Source organism: Solenopsis invicta, chromosome 5 (genome assembly GCF_016802725.1).
Source record: "Solenopsis invicta isolate M01_SB chromosome 5, UNIL_Sinv_3.0, whole genome shotgun sequence".
Classification (NCBI taxonomy): Eukaryota; Metazoa; Arthropoda; class Insecta; order Hymenoptera; family Formicidae; genus Solenopsis; species Solenopsis invicta.
The window spans coordinates 13,973,381-13,989,054 of record NC_052668.1 but is presented as its reverse complement, the minus strand read 5'-3'; the positions used below and the strand labels follow the sequence as shown (position 1 = coordinate 13,989,054).

Genomic DNA, 15,674 nt, shown 5'->3' with positions numbered 1-15,674 from the left:
TGGAAATGTTAGAACAGAATATATTTAATATATCCGTCTGCTTTCTTCGGTGCGCGGTATTATCCTAGTAGCAAAATAGCAATGTAACGGAAGTATGTATGTATCTTAGATTCGCTTAAGTCAGAGACCCCACGTTACGATGCTAAGTGGATTGCTGCGGAAACATTAAATTATCTGAAAGCCCGCGGTCCAGTCTGCAATCGTCCGAAACCGCCACAGGTGACATGGGACGAGCCGACCATTAACCGCAAGAGCCCAGTGTATACAGGATGGTCGTTTCATGAAGGACTGAAGCCGGCCATCGGCTAACTGGATTTACCGACCCGGTTGAATTTGCTGTGAAATTAACCCTTTGTAACTATAACACGCGTTAATACTCCCTTCTTAATTGGACGACGCGCGTAACGTCGACTGATTTCACTGAAAATCGAACACGTATATACATTCGGTCAGCATAAAAATTGAACGCCGTTCGCGAAACGCATATTTGCATATCGTTATCTTGAGTTTGCGTTAAGTTCCTCATTTTCAGATTTACGTTACCGTCGCGCAGTAAAAACTGCATAGCCAAGAGAATATCAATAGTTAGTGCACAAATAAGTAAAAAAAGCGCCGATCACACTGTAAAAAAATTTGTTTATAATATTATATCTATCATAGTGGGTAATCTTGAGACCAACTATAATATTTGCAAATTTCCGCGTTCATGAATTTGCAATATGCAAGTGTAAAATTAATTTCTTAATTTGTAATTTAGCAGATTGCAGAAGTAAATTTACAATATGTATGGAAAATTATAGAAATGATGATGTAACAATACTTTTTGCAATTGCATTATTATATATTCAAATGTTGTCTCTCTATCATATCTGTGAACAATAGAATGACTCTGTGCCCGCGCATGCTGATCGCATATTTATTTTACACAACGATACATAGAATATTACTGTTGCATTACGTAATGTTAAAAATTTTGATATTTAAATAAAATATTTAAAATATTCGGTTAGGTGTGTAATTTTCCATATAAAATAAAATATATTTACATAATAAAAGCAAATTTACTTTTTGCAAAATTACATAATTTCTTTAAAATTCCATGCTTTGTTATATTTAATAGGATTCTGTAACTTTTAACGATAGCGTTGGTACCGTTGCGCAGTTTTTTCATCGTATACAAAATCTGCGCGTGTAATAAATAATAATAGTTTAAACTAGATCACTCAAGTACCGTCACAAATAAGTAAACAAGTCAACTACGATCCAAGCTAAAGCTTGATGCCTAATATTATTTTAATGTGTAATCTCTAAATACCTTTTCAGTTTTTATAAAGTATTCAGTACATCTACTTTCTTTCCGAGTTTCCGTCTATATTAGAATACTCCCCAGCTATATTAAACTTTAGTCTTTCTTCAACCCACTTCATTCAGCTGCACGTATGTCCAATTAAAACTGACAGACGTGAGAATAAATTGTTTCATCCTACGCGCGCAATCTTCTTGTCGATTCCTTCATTCACTCCGAGAACTTGGCGAACTGTAGTCGTGTAGGAGATGGTAGTAGACCTTTTTCTGCGCAATTCTCCGCAATATTTAATCCCAAGATCGGATCGGCCTACGCCGCAAATTTAATACAGACGTCATGTCCAAGTGTCATCCCTCCTACTTTGTCTGCTTTCGGGCAAATCCGTTTCTGCCGCCACGGACAGTTTCTATATGCAAATCTACTCATAACTCAGCGAAAACATATCGGACGGGTCCGGTGTTCTCTGTGCCGTGTGTATTCCCGTATTTCCCTTGCTGTTCTCCTATCCTCCCCCTCTGCCCTTCCCGCCCTTCACTTCGCACTCCGTCGATCCGAAATGCCTGCCGACAAGCATCCCCCTCCGAAGATGGAAATCGCAGAAAATTCCACGCCCCCGACAAAATTACGACAGGGTGTATATTGAGAAAGAAACAGTCGCTGTCGAACTCCTATAGTCCATATTTTCACGTGGACGACACGTAGACGGAACCTTCTTCTTTTTTCAGTCGTGCACTATTTGTTATCAGCTTTATCTTCCCTGTACGAAAATAAGCGAGCGCCGATTTATTGAGTGAGTAGTGTAACATGTTTTCCTTATCTCGATAAACAAAAGCGATATCATCTCGAAATAATAATGCGCAAAAGTTGCTATCCGTAATTATTTTATAGAAATGTCCAATTTTTGCGCTTTATACATATATCTAAACAAATATCTATACTCAAATCTATGTCTTATACATATCCCAAATTATCTATGTCCAAAAACATTTAAAGTATATAAATTGTAATTATATTAACTAAGAATTCCACTTTTTTATACATAGACAAACGATGATAATTTATATAATTATTAAACATTATAATTGGTTTTAATTTACAGTAATTTTATTTATTTGTAATAATATAAAATTAGCTTTGTGTTTTTTTTTTTAATTTTAATGTCTTATTATGCATAATATATTATATCTTAATGTAAAAGAGAGATGACGTTGGTTAAGATATTTCTTGAAGTAAAGTATATCAGACAAGCGAATCGGACGACCTGTCTTGTGAATAATATACTTTTTTATTATAAACGAAGTGACCGTAGAAACTAGAAACACATCACAGACTATCTCTTGGCTTTCTCGTTTTGATCTTCAATAGATCGTAAGTAGATTGTCTTGGGGCATTTCGACTTTTTGATATACTATAAATATATACAAGAAATCGGAGAGTGATATATTGCATATATGTTATACATACGCAATATGGAACTTATTAAAGCATGATTGATAGAAATAGAAAAGTGGCACACGTTGCAATTAAGGCTTCTAGCTCACTGCAACAATCTTAGATAAAATACAGCATAAAAATTCTTGATATATAAAGTCATATAAAGTATAATTAAGAGACATTAAGTTTCTTAAAGATATGTATCTTTACATCAATAACAATCATGTTTTATATATAATATGCAAAACAATGTAATATTATATTTTTGATATTCTATGCCGTTCATATTAGATTGCAACTGAAATGATATAATTATCCCAATGATCCAATGATATAATTATTGAAATGATATAATTATCTTTATCAAAGAAGGATTTAAATTGGAATATTATATATCTAAATTGCAATTAATCAAACAGTTACAAATAAATAATAATTCTCTGTGACTTCGCGCTTATGCCTCGTTATCATTCACGATGTGATGAAGCTCTTTCCATCAATTTATGTGCTCATATCAAAGCGGCCTAATAATAATATGTCAGTAACTGGCTTACATTACAGCGTACACATGCTCCACGGCAATAACCGCATTAATAATGCCACCCTCGTCGATAATAATCGTGAAATCACGTACCTTGGTAATATTGCGTCGATCGATTTCGGTTATTCAGCGAGATAATACAGAACAATAACAGGATATGACATATTTGCTATTTTCTCATTCGCCATAAAACCGTATTGGCAACGGTCCTCCTCTTTGAATATCAATAAAATGTTTGTGCGCACTTGATATTTTAAGAGACGATTCGCGATTAGTAACAAGGCGAACGTGTCGATAACGTTATCATATTCTATTTCTAGATTCTTAATATCGATAAAATCTTTGTGAGCGCAAAATCCAAAGTGCTCGATTACTTAATAATACATCGTTTTATTGAAAACTCCATATAAATTGATTGATAACTGCAAATTGATAGAAACGTGCGAGACTTGGAGTTTCATTATTGACGTTAATCGCCTGTTGACCTAGGAATAATGCAACTTTGGCGAAATTGCGTCTAAGTACGTTGCGATGTAATCAAGGTAGCGTCGTGACAATGACAAATTAACGCGCCGCGGGAATCATGTCATTCTCCGGCGAATGCATATTTAAAGAAGCTAAAGCGCGCGCGTGCAAATCGACGTAAGTCGATCAACAACCGACGCGACGAAGTTTTGCTGCAATTACGCGCGTAAATAGCATTATCGGATGCTAACTGGCTAAGTTTTAACTCGGTTTCTTTAACGCGAGGCGTAAGGAGGAAAGTGTCCTCTTGCTGCTGTCTTTTAACTCTTCTTAATTCCCCGGAGAATTTCCCTTCGAATAAAATGAGAATGTTAAATGCGCAGTACATTTCCTGACGATAGGCGATAAAAGAACCAAGAAAAGAACCGTTAAATTATATGCGACTCTGCGCGATGGTAGATAGTGTCGTTACACACCGGTAAGTGACATAAATCAGATCCCAATCATTATTCGAAGCCGCGTGTCCGCAGCGGCTCGCGAATCCGCCTTCGCTTCGACATGCCCTGTTTCTTGCTTCTTCTTCTACGTTTTACTATGCGTTTCTATATCATTTTTCATACTTCCGTCGTGAGTTCGTGGCAACAACGTGTGATCTGCGCGTACAGTTATTGTCCGAGTTCTATACATGCAACCAGGAAGACGCTTCCGGCTTCGCGTATCATTGCATTGGCGCATACACAATGAATTTTATGGCAGTCACGTTTATCGCTTTCGTCCCGCAAAAAGAAATACCTCTGCGACGCTAAAACCGTTGTGCTCGTAAAGTCGACAAAAGAAAAATCTATTCTGAAAATGTGGGGAAGAATAAAAAACAGTCACGACGACAGACTGCGGTAAAATTTTTTTTTCTTATTAGTATAAAAGTAGCTCGTATGAGTTTAACAAATAATAAAAAAAAAAGTCAATGAGACGAGCAAAAATTAAGATGTTATAATATATCTTATCAATTATTATATATTTTATTAATTACTTTTTTTCCTAAATTTGCGCGCGATTATACTTTACAATTCATATAATCGGTTAACATTTGATTTAAATAGAATGTAGAGATGCCGCAGAACACAATGTTACATATAATTGCAACGTCAATATTTTCATTTTCCGAGGAATTTCGGAGGTGTAGTTAGTTTTAGCGATTTTGCTTTCAGTTCAAATAATCTACGAAATTCAACGCAATTCTACGAAATTGTTGAATTTGAAATAACTGCAAATTACTGAGTGTGCACATCAAAATGTAATTATGTGTGGAAATTGCAAAAGTATACGCATCGTTTGTTATTTTTAACTAAAAAGAGCGTTGCATCATAGAGGACATTTTACGTTGCGGTTTCTCCAATTGGATGAGAACTTTCAAACTTAAGACATTTTAACTCGGGACCATCTCGATGTAACATCTTTATAGTAATATTACGTTACATGCATAATTAAACCAGCACTACTACGTTATTAGATTTGCTTTCACCGAAATCCGATGAGAAACCGGAAACCGATATTACTCGCAATGCTAATAGTGCCAATACGTCGCTGGCATGGATTTGTCAATTCCGATGTGACGCAGCATAATTACGTGATTGTCACGGTGTCAATGCAAGACGGGGTCTAAGACGCGCGCTAATTTAAATTTGACGAATGTAATCGCGCGATCAGGTATGTTATAAAATTCTTTGTGGAATTCTTTGCCCTTGTGACGAATGAATGGAGAAAGTGTGAATTAGAAGAGTAAAAGTACCTTGCGTTTAACCTCTTTAATGATCGTATCGAACGGAGGTACTTCATGCGAGTTTTATGCGACACCGCGGGCGTTCGACGTCACTTGGACACCGCTGCCGTGAAACCGGATGCAACAGCCTGCCGCAGACTGACCATCCGAGTGCGCTTCCGGTTGTAATTCGATCTGTGACCCGTGAATTAATATTTCATCACGGTTGCATTGCTTCGCACCACACACACTGTATTCTCCCCGCGCTCTGTCCGCTCTTTAGCCGATGCCTTTGCTCATCGGCCGTCGCGCCCGACGTTTTATTCGCTTCCTTTTGTTGGATGTTTTCGCGCGTGAGATCGACGTCGTAAGGTTAACGATCCGTGCTCACGGAAAATACTGCCATTCGGATTGTAGTCGGGGGCGCGCTTCCGACGGAGAAAAATCGCGGTGAAATTAACGGTTGCTCTTTTGCCCGCTTCACCGTACAATGCAATGCAATGCATCTTAATGGTTCTAGTGCAAAACGCACTTATCAGGCTTACCCTCTATAGGACGCTTAGCATCGCTTCCTCTGGCTGCTGCGCCCATTCTACTGTTCGACGATTGATCCGACAACCTCCGTTGTTTTGTTTGATCACGTAGCTCAGTTTTTCGAATACTGCACAATCATCGAGACATTTTCAGTACATCAGAGTTGATAGATCGATCGTTTGAAAATTACTCTTTGAAGAAAGCTCGGATTGTCGAATAACGGATGCCGGTTTATCCATTCAAATATTCTACAAACGTCCATTGTTAAGCTACGAGTGTTCAACAAAAGTAATTCAACTGAAAGTAGTCTGTGGTAGCGTTGCCGATCGCCGTTTATATTTCCTCCCGGAAACGAGAGCGATTTTAAGTTTGTCCACGTAACCCCGCAACTCTCGTACGTGACGGGGTCACGCCCGTGAAAATGTCCGTTGTTGCGGATGTTCAAAAATGTCGCAGGGAGAATCTTCGTGTCGCGAGGAACGGAGTCCGAGTGGGACGAGTTCCCCGGAAACCTGATGAATGAAGTTCGATGACCTATATATCGATGGCGTACAATACATTCGCCGGCAAAGGCACAATGCAACTGGGATACGAAGACCCTCGTGACTTCATAGCGCCCTCGAAATCAATACGGCGTATATCGATGATGTGTCAGTACGCAGACCAGACCGTCTTGCCTTACAATTGACTCCTGCGCCGAAGCCAAGTGGTCGAAGCGAGGAGTCGAGACCGAGTTACAAAGGGCTGCAGGGACCATCCTGCCGATCTCGGAATTGCTTGGGCGGTAGGATGCGTTCGACGATAACGCACACATCGTAACTGCATTATATCGCGAGTTAGCGGTATTTCGTTATTCAAATAGTCTGAGGCGCTTAGAGTTTCCCAAGGTAATAAAAATTTATTTGTAAAACGACTTTAAATAAACGTCGACTACAAATGGACTACGAATTTCCACGTTATACAGTTTACCTCGAGTGATGACCTCTCACTCAATTATTACGATCAGCTGATGCAGCAACTTCGAGCCAGCTAGGAATTACTGAAAGTTCTGAAAGATTTGTAGAGCTGCAACTTTTAATGGTTTACGACATCTATAGTAACTCGAACGTGACAAGTTCTAATTGAAAATAATGTTTTTGTTACCAGAACGAGAACAGAGCCCTACGGTTGAAAGAGCCACCGTCCCTGGCGCTCTCCGCCAGCGGAAATTCCGGTTACATGGATCCAGACGGCACGGCCATTGTAATGTCATCCGAGCTTCTGCCAGCGCCGACGCCGGATCCAAGAGTGACATGGAATTACTTTGACGAGCAGGGGTGAGTCTGGACGATGGCATTCCTCTGCTATTATTAGCTTCGCGATAGGCACCTCATTGCAACATCATTCATTCACTCGCGAGCGTGTTTTCAATATTCGAGCGCTTTTAGATATTCCAGAAAGCGCTTCGCGGATGTAATATTGATTCGGCTGCAGCGAGACTTCCGGCTCCAGTTCAAAGTTGGAACATCGGCATTAATTATTTTGCTCGCGTTCGGTTGAAGCTCGTTATCTTCGGGACTCTTTTGCAACGATCCATTAACTTTCCGACGACTGGAAACTGCATCGTATCGCGCAACGCCGGGACACATCCGCGCATTATTGCTTGCTGCATTGCGTTGGAATGCTTCGTTCTCCGCGCGATTCGTCGGCATTGGTGTCCGTAATTATATAGCCGACGTGCCGTTACAATCGTTATGATAGACGTCACGTTTTACGACACAACCGTTTCGATACATGACAAACACACGCATATTCCGGATTTGACGGGAGATTTCAGAAGAAATAACGAGAAGTTCAGCGGCAATAATTTTCTTTGTGCAACAGGTACGTTTCAAGAGGTGGTCTACGTGCGGGTGAGGACCCATACGCGAGGAATAAATTCAATCAGGAAGCCTCTGACGGTCTTCCGAGCAATCGTGACATACCCGATACTCGTAGCGCCATGTAAGTAACTTATTACGTAACGTTTGACAATCTCTTATGTTTGTTCTTTCAATTAAATGTTTTTAAGCTATACAATACACAGACGTCTCTTCAGACACTGCCTTTATTAGGCAAGCATTATTGAATTATTAAACGAATATTATTATTAAATTAAATTAATAGACATATTAAATTAATTATAATATTAGACATGGCACATATAAGTTAATATGCAAACATAACATATGTGTACGTTAATATGTTTTGCATGTGTACATATAACGTATGAATAATTTATTTTAATATGCAAAACGATACTTATAAAATGCGCTTAAATATTGAATAAAATAATAAAACTGATATATTGCCACTCATAACTGATATATTGCCACTCATATCTCACAACCCATGGCAATGTTCATTCGCTTCGCGTCTTTCATCATTGGCAAAAATGTCGAAGGCGCATCAAAGACGAATACTCAGAGCTACAAAAATTGTCTCGTGGAATAAATTCTCGATTTGCGTGCTCGTAAAAGACAGCGGGACGAGTTTCTCGTTTTTTAAATAATGCATTGGCCCATACAGTCGCTGAATATGATTTGCCGTTCAGACAGTCTATTCTCAAGACAAGTACTTCGGGATGGACGGAAAGACGAGAACGAGAAGAAATAAGGGGCCGCAGAAATTGGCCTGTCGGTCAATCAACTCGTTTATACGCTACTATTGGCAGCTACGTGATTCTCTCGGCGAATATTATTCCCCGTAAATGATCGGCAAGATCGCGGCGTACCGTTGAGAATTTATGCGGTATCATGACAAGCTGCCACACATTCAAACCACCAAACAGCGGTTACTCCGCCAAAGAGAGGCGGCAAGATCTCGCAAATACGGAGTAGCAATATATTTCTCTCCGTACAAGAACAATAAAACAGTCATAATACATAGTCATTTGCAGGGAAGAACTTTCATCTAATTATCTTGAAAAATTTATGACGAAAGAAAAATTCTACGTAGCTCCCGTGTAACGGATATTATATCTAAAAACGTCTGTTTTATTATTATAAACGGATTAGTCGAATGCACCGGAGTTGAAACATGTTTTGTTCACTCTGTTGTTAACGTGTGTATGATCAAAGTAAAATACAAGGAATCCATTTCCGCGTATGCCGCGAATATCTCCAATAATTTCCTACGAAGCGAATACAGCATCAATCTGGCGTTCATTTCATCTGTCAAACACCTGATACCATATTTTCATTTAAAAGAAGGGAATAATGTCCTGCAAGTATATTGTGAAATATTAAACATTTAAAAATTAAAAGTTTGGAACTTTAAATCATTTCTTTATCGCATTGCATGTAAATATATAAATACACTGAGAAAACAATTTGTTAAAAAACTAAAATATTTAGTCCGACACAATCAACTAAACATTAGATTGGACTCAACAATTATTTAGTTGCACAAAAATAGATATAGTTCATTCAAGTCAACCGTTCCAACTTTTTAACCAAAAATTAATTGAAGCAACTCAATATTTAGTTTCATGTATCGAACTAAATATTTCAATTTTTCAACAAATTTATCTTCTCTTCAGCGTACAAATGCATGTAAATACGTAGAAGCGTAGTAATACCAAGAAGTCTTCCGCATAGGCTCAAGTTAAAACTGTAATTAGCAGTTTCTTCACGCGATAGGATCGCAAAATATATACCTGGCGTAATTCTCCTGATCCACCTTGGCGCAATCTATTCTCGTACACTGTCTGACACAAGATTTACACACATACACGCACACACACACACACGCACACACACACACACACACACACACACACACACACGTATAATGCCTTTTTATATCATGAAAAATTCAAAGGCGGCATGAAGTTCCGATACATTCAGACCGTCAAGGAGTTTGAGTTGCTCCCAAGAAAAGCGATAAAGCCGCGATCATAAATTTCTACCGATATACATAGATCGTTGGTGCCGTTGTTACATGTCAAACGTGTTAGTCGTCCAAAACGCGTCCATGTACGAAGTCTCGCGTGAAACTGTGTACATTTCCCACGTTTACGGTCATTGTATGATGTTAACAATGAATATAAATTTTAGTCGTCGATATCTGCTGTTGTATCTAGTTGCTGGAAATCATGCTAGGATCAACTATTTGTCATAAAGATTAATCGGTTATTTCTGTAATGTACGTGTTGTAAAGGTATCAGTAATCCATATCTCATGACGTTATTTGTAATGAATTACGCTTCCATATGTATATATTAATTTTCCCATTACTTTATTAAAATATTATCAGTTAAATGTAATGAATATTATGATATATGATTTACGTATTATAAAAGAACGGTAGACCGTCACAAAATGCAAAAAAATCACGTCTCTATATGTTTCCATAATTTTTCCATTGCTTTATCAAAATGTCATTAGTTAAATGGACATTAGTTAAATGGCACGTGATTGACCTATTATAAAAGTAGAATGTAAAGTGTCTTGTAAAACGTAAAACACCAAAAGATTTATACGATTTACAATCTGTTGAGATAAAACATTTTTTTATTTATAATCCCTACGATTAATTCAATATTAATAATCCTTAATCTTTTTATTAGAAACCTGATGGCTTCTCAACGTATTTTTGTACACGCTTTTTACAATTTGAACAGATATAGGATCTACAGTTACATTTGAATATTTCGAACAGTCCAATTTTACTAGAGGGGTTCTCTAAATTATGGCAAGGATACTTTCGGTGGTTTGCCATTACCTTCGAGAGGTAGCGATCGAATAAAATCAGATGTTTCTGATCAGTCGGATTTGATCCCGGGTCTTTGGTACAGAAAGCAGACGCTCCCCGCGCTGCGATCAGTACATACTTTCTGCTGGAGAGATGAAAATCTGGTATCATATTTTGCATTATGGTTCCGAGAAGATTGTAGAAAAGCTCTCTTATAGCAAATGTGATATGCTGATGTTCTTCTTTCAAAAAGTTAGTTCTGTGTGTTGTTCGTAAAACACGTTGGAAAATGTCTGTATGAATGGACAGAGAAATATTACGGATCTGTACATATCACTATACGAGGTAAATCCCGTTTCAGGAAAAATCGGCATATAGGAGTGTGCTTTACCACGCACTCTGAAGCGCGAGATGAATTTTTGCGCCTTCTTGCTCGCGCGCAGGCTGACATGACCTCGCGAAAATGCAGGAAGTCAAAGCCGGGGCGAAGTTTGCGCGTTTTAGATGAAAAAGAGATGGGACTTTTTGCTAAGAGGAAGGGTTCCGACTCGATTCTAACGGTTAACCCTGCGATGAAGAAGCCAACGGGACGACGGGAATTGGGGAAAGCAATAGAATTGAGTTTGCGAAGTTTTTTATAGGCGGTTCTCGTGCTTAATGGTATTGCCCACTCTTGTTACTTTACGCGTCCAATATACCGCTAATAAAAACATAGGCTGACTCGGGATGCTCTCATCGAGCTCAAATACTATCCGTTCAGAATTAAAATCCTTTTGTAAGTGACTATAACATGAGGGAGCGAAACTTTGCAATAATGTATGAGGTCGGGGAAGAAATTAACTGGAAGAAATTAGTTCGGACAGTTTTATCGTGAAAATATCCTTGTTCAAATGAATTTCAGAACGGATAGAATTTGTAATTGCTCTCGTACGATAACATGCATATATCCAGAATAATCGCAATTAGTATAATTATTTTAGTCACGAAATATTATGCGAAGCGACATCTCCTGATCAGAGAAACCAAATACGTATAGTCCAATCTCATAATTAATTAATTCATTATTGATGCAGGTAATATTGAATCTGACACAGTGCACTTTACAATATATATTGTTACTACACGCAATTAATAGCCTTCTCTAATTCTCATTATAGGATTATTAAAATGCGTTATGTGTTAATTTTCTTTATTAAGAATTTATCTTGTAATTATTTTTTATATTAGTATCCTCACATAACATGAAAATAATTGTATTTATAGACACTTATGATCAAAATTTTCTAAACATAAAAAAAGAAGAAAAACGTAGGAAATTAAAGAAAATGTTTACCCGGCAAGAACAATTTTGATGAAATCCAAATCTAAAAATAATTATGTTGAACCATTAAAAAGTTTATATTGGACGTTTAAACCAGTTGCTAGAATGTCAAAACTTTTTGCAGCAGGATCATCACGCTTGAATGTCTTACATAATTATTTTGACATAAAATTCTTTTTTGATCTGTATCTAGCTAAATTTTTAGATAATAAAATAAAATTGTTTCTTCCGTATAAATACTTAATACGAAATTGCAAAATAAATGTTTTTATTGTGTAGTTCACAATATCGAACGATTAATAGCGTATTTATATCAGAAGGCTTGTATCGGCGAATTTAGAATGCATTCGCACCCTCTCGCAAGCTATCTCTCTGAAGGAGCTCTTTATCTTCGTCGTCGAATCTAATTTTCTGCGTTTCTCCCTGCCGCCGTTACATGCGACTACGTCGTATTTCTTGCGAAACAAACATGGTCAACGGTGTCTCCGCGACGGTAGCCTCCGAACGCAAAGTTCTCTCGGTGGATGTGACTTACTATCGATATATTCGCCCGTATCGTCTGACTATGGACGATATTGCACAAGACGCCATTAATTTCGCTTCAAAGCGAAAGGGGATCGGTTTACGTCCATTTGATTAATTCTGTATAACGCGCTGTCGGAACGGATTCGGATCCGCATGAGTTATCGGATACGATCCGTGACGTAAACTTCGTTTTCTCCCTGGCACCAGCCAGAACGCGCGCTGGGCAAGTAATCGCCTTGATTCCTGACAGAATAACGCGGAGATTCTGTTAGTTGCGTTGGTGTATGACCTCATGAATCACGAGAGAATCGTCGGAGAAGTCTAAGGTATATATAAACGGTGACTGATGGGATTATATGGAATATCCGTCATTTTGTAAGTATTAGCTGCCTAGCAAGGATTGAAGGTAAATACATCATCTGCGCCTTTCCGCATGTAAGAACTTTTACGAACTTCACTGGCAAAAATACTATTTACGTTAAGTATAAATTATTTAATGACGCGGAGCAGAGGATTATATGGCAAAGGAAGATATACTGTCCGCTTACAGTTTCGTCCCTCATAATGTCCTGTAGACAACAATCGAGAAATCCGATAGCCGATACCAGAAACAGTACATAAATGTTATATGATCTGCGTTGAATGAGATTGTAACGTGAATTATATCGCGGTATATCGATTGCTATCGAGGAGTCCGTACTCCGTAAAAAGCCGTTTATTAAAGCGCTTAAAAATCCTCATCAAAAATGTGTGTTTGATCGTAGAAGGCTCCCGAGAGGTTCATTCAATCATAGCGCCCATTTGCTACGTGGTGCATAATATTTGACTCTCTGACCATCGCTCAAACATTGAACTACCGCGCACGCATACGAATCGAACTTACAAAGTCACCATAGTGCTCCGCAAACACTGGTATTCGTTATCGATTGCCTTCCTCTTGTAATTTCCATTATATTTACCGATGCTGGAAGATCTATGTTATTTGCATACCGCATACATCACGAAACTCGATATGCCGATCGATATGCATTAAACATATCAATGCGCTGCGAATGTCGAGATAAGGATCCCGGGAAAGGTTTACGCGTTGATGTATTCGTAAATCCGCCATTGCGATTGCACTTTGAAGGATTTCTAAGAAGAAAATCTTCTAAGAATTCTAATAAGACTTGCACATGTACATTATAACAACAATTTCGGTTCACGCGTGAAAGTAGTATCTTGCGCAAAGACAGTTGCGAGTATTATTTTTGCAACAATATTTTATAAGATTTTGGGATTTTTATTTCGACACGGGTTGCCGTCGTGCGAAGAATTATTGCCACGCCGAAAATACCAACCTCCATAGAACAAAATGTCAGGAGAAAAATTATAGGAGAAAAATAAACGTTACGGAGTTGCGGATGTGTTTCGAGGGGGGCGATGGAACTATCTATTTGCCTGTATCTTCTGGCTGACGTAACAAGATTTCGCTACTTGCACGCGGTCTGACCGTACTCACAGTTACTACTTCCCGGCTCAATAAACACGCGCGATCTACTTGACGCGAAAAAGAATCGATTTATCGACAGTTATAGAAATTCAAACAGTTATAGAAAAGAGAATCAGTCTGTTGTAAATAAATTTTTTTAATTTACATAACATATTTTTTTTATGTTAAGAGAAATTTTTTGTGTATCTTTTTTTTATTTTTGAATAAAATAAAAAAAAGATACACCTCGTTTTGCACATAACTGAATCATAATCAATGAGCCCCTACGCATATTTTGTCGACGATAAATTTATTTCAACAATAATTTTCCATCATACATATTGATATCAAGAATTTTATTTGGAATATAATAATATTATCCCTCTGTATACCACAATGATTTCATAAAGCATTTACATAATTAACAAATGATTTGATTTATGTATTATTAACCGTAGTTTGTAAACAAACCTGATTATTTATATATAATGACAAATCAATTTATAAAATACACAAAGCAATCGCTAAAGAACTGATTTGAAATAATCAGTTATGTATATCGCGTTTTGTTTGTAAAAAAAAAAATCAAATATGAACAGAAATTAATAGATATTTCCAATAATATATTTTTTATATCATTCATTTGCATCTTATATAAACAAATTATCAGATTAACGTAAATGGATTAAATGAAAAAAAGCGTGTATTAAAAATATGCGTAAATCGACATATATTTTTCAATTTTAATGGAAATTATACGTTCGGCAATACGATGCCGATATGCAATTTACATGGATGGAGTAAATCACATTCTTATTTACTCTGCCGACTTGATAAATTATAAAATGTGCTACATATATACAATGTAAGATGGATCGTGCGCGATGTAGTTCTTAGAAGACCCAGCAGTGCGTCTTGTCGTCGTTTCTCTCTATTCTTATGAAGTAATAATTCGGTCAGCCCCAGGATACCTCGGTACACGGTCATGAATTATAACAAGGGCAGCTTTGTACTCTATTATGAGATCTTCTAGGGCTAGATATGTGCTGCCGTTTGATGTACGAGCACTGGCCGACCTTCTGGTCCTCCGGTTCTCATTTTGCGCACCGGCTGTTTTATGTCTCCTGCATTATCGATCCGCGTGGGCTGTACGCGTTTCGGCCGTCGCAGACATAGAAATATTTAATTCCTCTGTTTGCGATATTCCCGAGTGCATTGCATTATGCAACAACTTCAGCACTTCTTTTTCAAGAGACCCTATTCTATTGACACGTTAAAGTGGAGAAAAGTAGAGAAGCCTGTTCGCGTCATTTGTTACATCACCATTGACGCGATAAAAAGTAATTTGCTAAATTAGATGTTTTATTTTGCTGCCACGCGTATGCGGAGTTCCGCAAAGAATTGCAGATGACGAATCGAGAGCTCTTCGCGGTAAGGGCATTATAGGCGAGTTGGTTACGCCACTGCACGTGGATAAAGCCCATATACTCAGAAGTTATTCAAGTAAATCCGACGGTGTCTCAGGGAGCTTTACTCGAAAGAGGCTGAGCGAGACCGAGTCACCGGTGCCGCTGATATTGTCGATGGCACGACAAAGCACGTCAT

At 37.9% G+C, this 15,674-nt stretch overlaps 1 protein-coding gene across 1 annotated transcript in view; it reads left to right on the top strand.

The window, feature by feature from the left end:
* Positions 1-15,674, top strand: part of LOC105202344 (polypeptide N-acetylgalactosaminyltransferase 2) — a 202,440-nt gene that overhangs the window by 143,726 nt on the left and 43,040 nt on the right. Inside the window, exons 2-3 of the mRNA XM_011170808.3 lie at positions 7,186-7,355; positions 7,903-8,022. Coding sequence (XP_011169110.1) covers positions 7,186-7,355; positions 7,903-8,022 — 290 coding nt within the window. The remainder of the gene's footprint in view (positions 1-7,185; positions 7,356-7,902; positions 8,023-15,674) is intronic.